This window comes from Salvelinus fontinalis, chromosome 19 (assembly GCF_029448725.1).
Source record: "Salvelinus fontinalis isolate EN_2023a chromosome 19, ASM2944872v1, whole genome shotgun sequence".
In the NCBI taxonomy this organism is placed as follows: domain Eukaryota; kingdom Metazoa; phylum Chordata; class Actinopteri; order Salmoniformes; family Salmonidae; genus Salvelinus; species Salvelinus fontinalis.
The window spans coordinates 55,178,096-55,190,964 of record NC_074683.1 but is presented as its reverse complement, the minus strand read 5'-3'; the positions used below and the strand labels follow the sequence as shown (position 1 = coordinate 55,190,964).

Sequence of the window (12,869 nt, the reverse complement as noted above, 5' to 3'; positions counted from 1 at the left end):
TCACGACACTATTCCGTAAAAATTTTTATCCCGAAAAACTCCCCAGTTCTTAACGATTACAAGCAAACCCATAACATGGTGCAGCCACCACTAAGTTTGAAAATATGAAGAGTGGTACTCAGTAATGTGTTGTCCAAACATAACACTTTGTATTCATGACATTTTTTTTGTTGCAGTATTACTTTAGTGACTTGATGCAAAGCTTCCTTCTTTGCACTCTGTCAATTAGGTTAGTATTGTGGAGTAACTATGATGTTGATCAGTTTTCTATCACAGCCATTCAACTGTTTTAGACACCATTGGACTCATGGTGAAATCAGGGGTGGGAATACTTATGTCAATTTGATATTTCTGTGTTTTCATTTTCAATATATTTGCAAAAATGACTAAAAACATGTTTTCATTTTGTCATTAAATGTTATTGTCTGTAGATGGGTGAGAAAAAAAGATTTGATCCGTTTTTAATTAAGATTGTAACAACAAGGGGCGGCAGGTAGCCTAGTGGTTAGAGGAGGCAGGTAGCCTAGTGGTTAGAGGAGGCAGGTAGCCTAGTGGTTAGAGGAGGCAGGTAGCCTAGTGGTTAGAGGAGGCAGGTAGCCTAGTGGTTAGAGCGTTGGGCCAGTAACCGAAAGGTTGCTAGATCAAATCCCTGAGCTGACAAGATAAAAATCTGTCGTTCTGCCCCTGAACAAGGAAGTTAACCCACTGTTCCTAGTCCGTCATTGAAAATAAGAATTTGTTCTAACTGACTTGCCTCGTTAAATAAAAAAATAACAACATGTGGATTAGGTCAAGGGTGTGATGTAACAGCGTGTTGGTTTTAACATATCTCGGTGTCGTAGCGTGATCTACCTTCGGATGGCGACCGTCATGCCCTCAGCAGAGCTGGCACATGGACAGATCACTTCGGGACGTAGCCCACGTGCCTGGAACACGTTCAGGAAGGCGTCACACGAGGATATCGACCCTGCTCACAGACACACACAAAACATCAGATCAGTCCTGAGGTGTGGAAACTAAGAGGTTTTGCTCAAGTAGGAGTCTTTGTGATACAGTATGTTATAGTGTCAAGACAAAGCTCAGTAACAGTGTGTACTGGCAGTATAGTATGTACAGGCAGTGTGTACTGGCAGTATAGTGTGTACAGGCAGTGTGTACTGGCAGTATAGTGTGTACAGGCAGTGTAGTTTGTACAGGCAGTGTGTACTGGCAGTATAGTGTGTACAGGCAGTGTAGTTTGTACAGGCAGTGTGTACTGGCAGTATAGTGTGTACAGGCAGTGTGTACTGGCAGTATAGTGTGTACAGGCAGTGTGTACTGGCAGTATAGTGTGTACTGGCAGTATAGTGTGTACAGGCAGTGTAGTATGTACAGGCAGTGTGTACTGGCAGTATAGTGTGTACAGGCAGTGTGTACTGGCAGTATAGTATGTACAGGCAGTGTGTACTGGCAGTATAGTGTGTACAGGCAGTATAGTGTGTACAGGCAGTGTGTACTGGCAGTATAGTATGTACAGGCAGTGTGTACTGGCAGTATGTGTTGTGTACAGTATATGTTGTAGTGTTTAGACTTACAGGGGTTAGCTCCATCTGTTACTATGAGCATCCTCAGAGAGCTCAGGCTGATGTCTCTCTGGTCTCTCTGGGCCAACAGGGACCAGTGCATGTCTCTGGACTTCACCACCGCTACGCGCGCTACAGAGACACAGTGTTTAGCCAATCACAACTAGCCTCACACAGCGCTCAGCCAATCACAACTAGCCTCAAACAGCGCTCAGCCAATCACAACTAGCCTCACACAGCGCTCAGCCAATCACAACTAGCCTCACACAGCGCTCAGCCAATCACAACTAGCCTCACACAGCGCTCAGCCAATCACAACTAGCCTCACACAGCGCTCAGCCAATCACAACTAGCCTCACACAGCGCTCAGCCAATCACAGCTAGCCTCACACAGCGCTCAGCCAATCACAGCAGGATAGACAATAAGAGAAGACTCACTCACTGGCCAGTGACTCAGAAGACAGACACTGTCTCAACACATCACACACACACACACACACACACACACACACACACACACACACACACCCCCCCCCCCCCCCCCCCCAGAACCTGGGCCCCTCCTCACCTTTGTAAGTGTGAACCTGGGCCCCTCCTCACCTTTGTAAGTGTGAACCTGGGCCCCTCCTCACCTTTGTAAGTGTGAACCTGGGCCCCTCCTCACCTTTGTAAGTGTGAACCTGGGCCCCTCCTCACCTTTGTAAGTGTGAACCTGGGCCCCTCCTCACCTTTGTAAGTGTGAACCTGGGCCCCTCCTCACCTTTGTAAGTGTGAACCTGGGCCCCTCCTCACCTTTGTAAGTGTGAACCTGGGCCCCTCCTCACCTTTGTAAGTGTGAACCTGGGCCCCTCCTCACCTTTGTAAGTGTGAACCTGGGCCCCTCCTCACCTTTGTAAGTGTGAACCTGGGCCCCTCCTCACCTTTGTAAGTGTGAACCTGGGCCCCTCCTGACCTTTGTAAGTGTGAACCTGGGCCCCTCCTGACCTTTGTAAGTGTGAACCTGGGCCCCTCCTGACCTTTGTAAGTGTGAACCTGGGCCCCTCCTGACCTTTGTAAGTGTGAACCTGGGCCCCTCCTGACCTTTGTAAGTGTGAACCTGGGCCCCTCCTGACCTTTGTAAGTGTGAACCTGGGCCCCTCCTCACCTTTGTAAGTGTGAACCTGGGCCCCTCCTCACCTTTGTAAGTGTGAACCTGGACCCCTCCTCACCTTTGTAAGTGTGAACCTGGACCCCTCACCTTTGTAAGTGTGAACCTGGACCCCTCCTCACCTTTGTAAGTGTGAACCTGGGCCCCTCCTCACCTTTGTAAGTGTGAACCTGGATTCCTCACCTTTGTAAGTGTGAACCTGGGCCCCTCCTCACCTTTGTAAGTGTGAACCTGGGCCCCTCCTCACCTTTGTAAGTGTGAACCTGGGCCCCTCCTCACCTTTGTAAGTGTGAACCTGGGCCCCTCCTCACCTTTGTAAGTGTGAACCTGGGCCCCTCCTCACCTTTGTAAGTGTGAACCTGGATTCCTCACCTTTGTAAGTGTGAACCTGGGCCCCTCCTCACCTTTGTAAGTGTGAACCTGGGCCCCTCCTCACCTTTGTAAGTGTGAACCTTCTGAATCCAGGACAGAGGGTTGACCTTCATCAGGGAGTAAGGGATGCTGATCACGTGCATCCTGGTCACCACACTCTGCCAGGCAACAACATGGTGAACACAGGGACAGTATTTACCGGGGTTGGTCTCTGCAGTGTCCCTGACACACCATGTCAGGAGAACACTGACAATACAAGTCATGTCACATAGTTTAGTCTGAACAGTAGCTGCTAGCATTTCAAACCCAGGTATGTACGTGTGTGTGTGTAGTCTGTGTAGTGGTTGAAAAAGATAACTTGAGTAAAAGATAACTTAATAGAAAATGACAAGTAAAAGTGAGTCACCCAGTAAATTACTACTTAAGTAAAAGTCAAAGTATTTGGTTTTAAATATACTTAAGGATCAAAAGTAAATGTATAAGTATAAATCATTTAAAATGTGTTATATTAAGAAAACCAGACGGCACCATTATCTTGTTTTTAAAATGTACGGATAGCCAGGGGCACACTCCAACACTTAGACACCTTTACAAATGAATAATGTGTTTAGTGAGTCCACCAGATCAAATGCAGTAGGGATGACAAGGGATGTTCTCTTGATAAGTGCGTGAATTGGACCATTTTCACCATCCTGCTAAGAATTCAAAATGTAACGGAGTACTTTTGGGTGTCATGGAAAATGTATGGAGTAAAAAGTACATTATTTTCTTTGGGAATGTACAAACAGATATAGTAAAGTACAGATAACTCAAAACACTACTTAAGGAGTACATTAGTGTTTCTACGGAAGTAGTTGACGCCACTCTGTATGTATAATGAGCGTATGAAGCACAACTCACAGTGAGAACCCCGTGCCACAGTCCTGCATCTCTCTTGAAGTCCAGGACGTTGCAAATGACCTCAGCTGGAACAGAAACAATTAGTCACTTATCAAATACAATATTACAACTTCACGGTTTCTCACTGGCCACATAAAGCCTGAATGATATGAAATCCCCTCCTGAATAGAGAACCAAAGTGGGACCTTGATTTGGTTCTGAATCACATTTTTATCAAAATGTGTTTTTTGGCAGAAATGCCTTCTGGAACATGTGAACTTTCATGTACCTCAATAACAGACTTGTATTCCATCCATAAATACGAATACAATTGTGATATTACAAGACTAGTTGGTTTAGCCACAGAAAAAGACAGGAGCCTTCCCGCTAGCCAAACGCTCCCTAAAACACTTCAGCGAGCAGGCCTTTCTAAGCGTCCTATCCTGGAAGTATATTCTAAGCGGGTATCCTGGAAGTATATTGACCACATTGCGTCAGTAGAGGATGCCTGGTTATTCTTTAAAAGTGCTTTCCTCACCATCTTAAATAAGCCCCATTCAAAAAATGTAGACCTAAGAACAGACATAGCCTTTGGTTCACTATTGACTTGACTGCTCAGCAAAAAAAAACTAATGTGGCGCACTAGCTTCGAATAGTCCCCACGACACGCAACTTTTCAGGGAAGTCAGGAACCAATATACACAGTCAGTTAGGAAAGCTAAGGCTAGCTTTTTCAAACAGATATTGGCATCCTAATTCCAAAAAGTTTTGGGACACTGTAAAGTCTATGGAGAACAAGAGCACCTCCTCAAGGCTGGCAACTGCACTGAGGCTAGGAAACACTGTCACCAATGATAAATCCATGATAATCGAGAATTTCAATAATCATTTTTCTACGGCTGGCCATGCTTTCCACCTGGCTACCCCTACACCAGCCAAAAGCTCTGCAACCCCCCCGCAGCAACTTGCCCAAGCCCCCCCCGCTTCTCCTTCACCCAAATCCAGACAGCTGACTTCCTGAAAGAGCTGCAGAATCTGGATCCCTATAATCTGGACCCTCTCTTCCTAAAATTATCCGCCGCCATTGTCGCAACCGCTATTACTAACCTGTTCAAACTCTCCTTCGTATCGTCTGAGATTCCTAAAGATTGGAAAGCGGCCGAGGTCATCCCCCATCTTCAAAGGGGGAGACACTCTAGACCCAAACTGTTACAGACCTATATCTATCCTACCCTGCCTTTCTAAAGTCTTCGAAAGCCAATTGAACAAACTGATTACCGACCATTTCGAATCCCATCGTACCTTCTCCGCTATGCAATCCGGTTTCCGAGCTGGTCACGGGTGCACCTCAACCACACTCAAGGTCCTAAACGATATGATAACCACCATCGATAAAAAACAGTACTTTTAACTCTGTCAATCACTGCATTCTTATCGGCAGACTCAACAGCCTTGGTTTTTCTAATGACTACCTCGCCTGGTTCACCAACTACTTCTCAGATAGAGTTCTGGGTGTCAAATCAGAGGGCCTGTTGTCCGGACCTCTGGCAGTCTATGGGAGCGCCACAGGGTTCAATTCTCGGGCCGACTCTCTTCTCTATACATCAATGATGTCGCTCTTGCTGCGGGTGATTCTTTGATCCACCTCTATGCAGACGACACCATTATGTATACATTTGGCCCTTCGTTGGACACTTAACAAATCTCCAAACGAGCTTCAATGCCATACAACACTCCTTCCATGGCCTCCAACTGCTCGTAAACGCTAGTAAAACTAAACGCATCCTCATCAACTGATTGCTGCCCGCAACCTCCAGCATTACTACTCTGGATGGTTCTGATTTAGAATATGTGGACAACTACAAATACCTAGGTGTCTGGTTAGACTGTAAACTCTCCTTCCAGACCCACATTAAACATCTCCAATCCAAAATTAAATCTAAAATCGGCTTCGTATTTCACAACAAAGCCTCCTTCACTCATGCTGCCAAACATATCCTCGCAAAACTGACTATCCTACCGATCCCTGACTTTGGCGATGTCCTTTACAAAATAGCCTCCAACACTCTACTCAGACTGCATCCAATTTGCTATCACAGTGCCATTAGTTTTGTCACCAAAGCCCCATACACTACCCACCATTGCGACCTGTATGCTCCTGTTGGCTGGTCCTCGCTACAGATTCGTCACCAAACCCACTGGCTCCAGGTCATCTATAAGTCTTTGCTAGGTAAAGCCCCGCCTTAACTCAGCTCAATGGTCACAATTGCAACACCCACCCGTAGCACACACTCCAGCAGGTATATCTCACTGGTCATCCCCAAAGCCAACATCTCTTTTGGCCGCCTTTCCTACAAGTTCTCTGCTGCCAATGACTGGAACGAATTGCAAAAATCACTGAAGTTGGAGACTCATATCTCCCTCACTAACTTCAAGCAGCTTACTGATCACTGCAGCTGTACACAGCCCCTCTGTAAATAGCCCATCCAACTAACAGCACCATACGGTTAAGCTGCTCCCACAACAGCTCAATAGGGTTGAGATCCTGTGACTGTGCTGGCCACTCCATTATAGATAGGGAAGAAGCAGTCAGCTGGTATTCTAAGTAGTTATTGCATAGTTTGGAGCTGTGCTTTGGGTCATTGTCCTGTTATAGGAGGAAATTGTCTACAATTAAGCTCCATCCACAGGGCGTTGCAAAATGGAGTGATAGACTTCCTTCTTCAAGATTGCTTTTACCGTGTACAAATCTCCCACTTTACCACCACCAAAGCACCGCCAGACCATCACATTGCCTCCACCATGCTTGACAGATAGCATCAAGCACTCCTCCAGCATCTCCAGACACCAAAACACATTATTTTACTGTAGAGGAGAAGTTACCTTTTCTAATGATACCCTTTTTATGTCTCAACTCCTCACATTGTGCACAGAGCAGACACTACTAAAACCAGAGGAACAATGAACATTGTTTCTGGAAAATGAACGGTCAATTATTTGCTCGTGGCATTAGGGCACCACATAAAGACCATTATACTAGCTGTCTAGTCTGTTTTATAAATGTGCAATAAGCATTAAAACACAATTATATAAAGAACTGGCAAGTCGTTCTCATTCTGAGAAATAAAGTAGGCCACTTGATTTCAACATCTGCACAAAGTGGACAGGCTTTTCAAACAGTTGGAGACGGACAGAAGAGTGTTCATTCAACTGTTATACCTTGTTAGCAAATAGATCCAAGCTGGCTAAACTTGAAATATAAAGATTAGCTGGCTAATCACCAGCACGAGGGCTTGAGAGATTGCTGATCAGCCCTGTGTTCATGTCCTATAGCCTAATGCCTGCTAAAATAAGGTAGTGCATGTGCATTATGCATGGCTGTAGTTACATGTGAAACAAAAAAAGGGTATTTTCATAGACTTGAAATCCAGATCAAATCTAAATCTAAAATGTCACATGCATCAAATACAATTACAGTGAAATGCTGACTTACAAGCCCTTAACCAACAATGCAGTTAATTTTTTAATAATAATAATCAAAGAGCAGTAAAATAACAATAGCGAGACTATATATAGAGGGTACCGGTACAGAGTCAATGTGGAGGCTATATACAGGGTATTACGGTACAGGGTCAATGTGGAGGCTATATACAGGGTATTACGGTACAGAGTCAATGTGGAGACTATATACAGGGTGTTATGGTACAGAGTCAATGTGGAGGCTATATACAGGGGGTACCAGTACAGAGTCAATGTGGAGGCTATATACAGGGTATTACGGTACAGGGTCAATGTGGAGGCTACATACAGGGTATTACGGTACAGAGTCAATGTGGAGACTATATACAGGGTGTTACGGTACAGAGTCAATGTGGAGACTATATACAGGGTGTTACGGTACAGAGTCAATGTGGAGGCTATATACAGGGTGTTACGGTACAGAGTCAATGTGGAGGCTATATACAGGGTGTTACGGTACAGAGTCAATGTGGAGGTTATATACAGGGTGTTACGGTACAGAGTCAATGTGGAGGTTATATACAGGGGTTATGGGTACAGAGTCAATGTGGAGGCTATATACAGGGTGTTACGGTACAGAGTCAATGTGGAGGCTATATACAGGGGGTACCGGTACAGAGTCAATGTGGAGGCTATATACAGGGTGTTACGGTACAGAGTCAATGTGGAGACTATATACAGGGTGTTACGGTACAGAGTCAATGTGGAGGCTATATACAGGGGGTACCGGTACAGAGTCAATGTGGAGACTATATACAGGGTGTTACGGTACAGAGTCAATGTGGAGGCTATATACAGGGTATTACGGTACAGAGTCAATGTGCATGGGCACCGGTTAGCCGAGGTAATTGAGGTAATACGTACATGTAGGTAAAGTATATAATTGCCAAAAAAAGCGGGTTAAACTATTTTGATAAAATACTCAAATTATTAGTAGGCTGAATTCATTAGATTATTAGGGTGTGACAGTGGACTAGCATGGCTGGAAGAGAGACAGAGACTCACCCTCAGTGTATCCACAGGCCTGTGTGAGGGCGTGACAGTGGGCTAGCATGGCTGGATGAGAGACAGTTATACCCATTGTGCTCCCCTCCTTACTGGTCTTGTACTGCAGAAAACAACAATATACAGTTAGATTTACATATAGTTCACCCACTATTAAAGACAGTACTAAACAACATTTATATCTAGTTTACCCACTATTAAAGACAGAACTAAACAACATTTACATCTAGTTTACCCACTATTAAAGACAGAACTAAACAACATTTACATCTAGTTTACCCACTATTAAAGACAGTACTAAACAACATTTACATCTAGTTTACCCACTATTAAAGACAGTACTAAACAACATTTACATCTAGTTTACCCACTATTAAAGACAGAACTAAACAACATTTACATCTAGTTTACCCACTATTAAAGACAGAACTAAACAACATTTACATATAGTTTACCCACTATTAAAGACAGAACTAAACAACATTTACATCTAGTTTACCCACTATTAAAGACAGAACTAAACAACATTTACATCTAGTTTACCCACTATTAAAGACCATATTAAACATTTACATCTAGTTTACCCACTATTAAAGACAGTACTAAACATTATACAGTTAGATTTACATCTAGTTTACCCACTATTAAAGACAGTACTAAACAACATTTATATCTAGTTTACCCACTATTAAAGACAGAACTAAACAACATTTACATCTAGTTTACCCACTATTAAAGACAGTACTAAACAACATTTAGATATAGTTTACCCACTATTAAAGACAGTACTAAACAACATTACATCTAGTTTACCCACTATTAAAGACAGAACTAAACAACATTTACATATAGTTCACCCACTATTAAAGACAGAACTAAACAACATTTACATCTAGTTTACCCACTATTAAAGACAGTACTAAACAACATTTACATCTAGTTTACCCACTATTAAAGACAGAACTAAACAACATTTACATCTAGTTTACCCACTATTAAAGACAGTACTAAACATTTACATCTAGTTTACCCACTATTAAAGACCGTATTAAACATTTACATCTAGTTTACCCACTATTAAAGACCATATTAAACATTTACATCTAGTTTACCCACTATTAAAGACCGTATTAAACATTTACATCTAGTTTACCCACTATTAAAGACAGAACTAAACAACATTTACATATAGTTTACCCACTATTAAAGACAGAACTAAACAACATTTACATCTAGTTTACCCACTATTAAAGACCGTATTAAACATTTACATCTAGTTTACCCACTATTAAAGACAGTACTAAACAACATTTACATCTAGTTTACCCACTATTAAAGACAGAACTAAACAACATTTACATATAGTTTACCCACTATTAAAGACAGTACTAAACAACATTACATCTAGTTTACCCACTATTAAAGACAGAACTAAACAACATTTACATATAGTTTACCCACTATTAAAGACAGTACTAAACAACATTTACATCTAGTTTACCCACTATTAAAGACAGTACTAAACAACATTTACATCTAGTTTACCCACTATTAAAGACAGTACTAAACAACATTACATCTAGTTTACCCACTATTAAAGACAGTACTAAACAACATTACATCTAGTTTACCCACTATTAAAGACAGTACTAAACATTATACAGTTAGATTTACATCTAGTTTACCCACTATTAAAGACAGAACTAAACAACATTTACATATAGTTTACCCACTATTAAAGACAGTACTAAACAACATTTACATCTAGTTTACCCACTATTAAAGACAGTACTAAACAACATTTATATCTAGTTTACCCACTATTAAAGACAGTACTAAAAAACATTTATATCTAGTTTACCCACTATTAAAGACAGAACTAAACAACATTTACATATAGTTTACCCACTATTAAAGACCGTATTAAACATTTACATCTAGTTTACCCACTATTAAAGACAGTACTAAACATTTACATCTAGTTTACCCACTATTAAAGACCGTATTAAACCTTTACATCTAGTTTACCCACTATTAAAGACCGTATTAAACCTTTACATCTAGTTTACCCACTATTAAAGACAGTACTAAACAACATTTACATCTAGTTTACCCACTATTAAAGACAGAACTAAACAACATTTACATCTAGTTTACCCACTATTAAAGACCGTATTAAACATTTACATCTAGTTTACCCACTATTAAAGACCGTATTAAACATTTACATCTAGTTTACCCACTATTAAAGACCGTATTAAACATTTACATCTAGTTCACCCACTATTAAAGACAGTACTAAACAACATTTACATCTAGTTTACCCACTATTAAAGACAGTACTAAACAACATTACATCTAGTTTACCCACTATTAAAGACAGTACTAAACAACATTACATCTAGTTTACCCACTATTAAAGACAGTACTAAACATTATACAGTTAGATTTACATCTAGTTTACCCACTATTAAAGACAGTACTAAACAACATTTATATCTAGTTTACCCACTATTAAAGACAGAACTAAACAACATTTACATATAGTTTACCCACTATTAAAGACAGTACTAAACAACATTTACATCTAGTTTACCCACTATTAAAGACAGTACTAAACAACATTTATATCTAGTTTACCCACTATTAAAGACAGTACTAAACAACATTTACATCTAGTTTACCCACTATTAAAGACCATATTAAACATTTACATCTGGTTTACCCACTATTAAAGACAGTACTAAACATTTACATCTAGTTTACCCACTATTAAAGACCGTATTAAACCTTTACATCTAGTTTACCCACTATTAAAGACAGTACTAAACAGCATTTACATCTAGTTTACCCACTATTAAAGACAGAACTAAACAACATTTACATCTAGTTTACCCACTATTAAAGACAGAACTAAACAACATTTACATCTAGTTCACCCACTATTAAAGACAGTACTAAACAACATTACATCTAGTTTACCCACTATTAAAGACCGTATTAAACATTTACATCTAGTTTACCCACTATTAAAGACCGTATTAAACATTTCCATCTAGTTTACCCACTATTAAAGACCGTATTAAACATTTACATCTAGTTTACCCACTATTAAAGACCGTATTAAACATTTACATCTAGTTCACCCACTATTAAAGACAGTACTAAACAACATTTACATCTAGTTTACCCACTATTAAAGACAGAACTAAACAACATTTACATATAGTTTACCCACTATTAAAGACAGAACTAAACAACATTTACATCTAGTTTACCCACTATTAAAGACCGTATTAAACATTTACATCTAGTTTACCCACTATTAAAGACCATATTAAACATTTACATCTAGTTTACCCACTATTAAAGACCGTATTAAACATTTACATCTAGTTTACCCACTATTAAAGACAGAACTAAACAACATTTACATATAGTTTACCCACTATTAAAGACAGAACTAAACAACATTTACATCTAGTTTACCCACTATTAAAGACCGTATTAAACATTTACATCTAGTTTACCCACTATTAAAGACAGTACTAAACAACATTACATCTAGTTTACCCACTATTAAAGACAGTACTAAACAACATTACATCTAGTTTACCCACTATTAAAGACAGTACTAAACATTATACAGTTAGATTTACATCTAGTTTACCCACTATTAAAGACAGAACTAAACAACATTTACATATAGTTTACCCACTATTAAAGACAGTACTAAACAACATTTACATCTAGTTTACCCACTATTAAAGACAGTACTAAACAACATTTATATCTAGTTTACCCACTATTAAAGACAGTACTAAACAACATTTATATCTAGTTTACCCACTATTAAAGACAGAACTAAACAACATTTACATATAGTTTACCCACTATTAAAGACCGTATTAAACATTTACATCTAGTTTACCCACTATTAAAGACAGTACTAAACATTTACATCTAGTTTACCCACTATTAAAGACCGTATTAAACCTTTACATCTAGTTTACCCACTATTAAAGACCGTATTAAACCTTTACATCTAGTTTACCCACTATTAAAGACAGTACTAAACAACATTTACATCTAGTTTACCCACTATTAAAGACAGAACTAAACAACATTTACATCTAGTTTACCCACTATTAAAGACCGTATTAAACATTTACATCTAGTTTACCCACTATTAAAGACCGTATTAAACATTTACATCTAGTTTACCCACTATTAAAGACCGTATTAAACATTTACATCTAGTTCACCCACTATTAAAGACAGTACTAAACAACATTTACATCTAGTTTACCCACTATTAAAGACAGTACTAAACAACATTACATCTAGTTTACCCACTATTAAAGACAGTACTAAACAACATTACA

General features: G+C 39.9%; 1 protein-coding gene across 2 annotated transcripts in view; it reads right to left on the bottom strand.

Moving 5' to 3' along the window:
- dip2a (disco-interacting protein 2 homolog A) overlaps window positions 1-12,869 on the bottom strand; it is a 341,096-nt gene that overhangs the window by 149,344 nt on the left and 178,883 nt on the right. For both annotated transcript variants that reach the window (XM_055871967.1, XM_055871968.1), the window contains 5 exons: window positions 8,485-8,587; window positions 3,982-4,046; window positions 3,146-3,239; window positions 1,575-1,694; window positions 853-967 (listed from right to left, as the gene is read on the bottom strand). In XM_055871967.1, coding sequence (XP_055727942.1) covers window positions 853-967; window positions 1,575-1,694; window positions 3,146-3,239; window positions 3,982-4,046; window positions 8,485-8,587 — 497 coding nt within the window. The remainder of the gene's footprint in view (window positions 1-852; window positions 968-1,574; window positions 1,695-3,145; window positions 3,240-3,981; window positions 4,047-8,484; window positions 8,588-12,869) is intronic.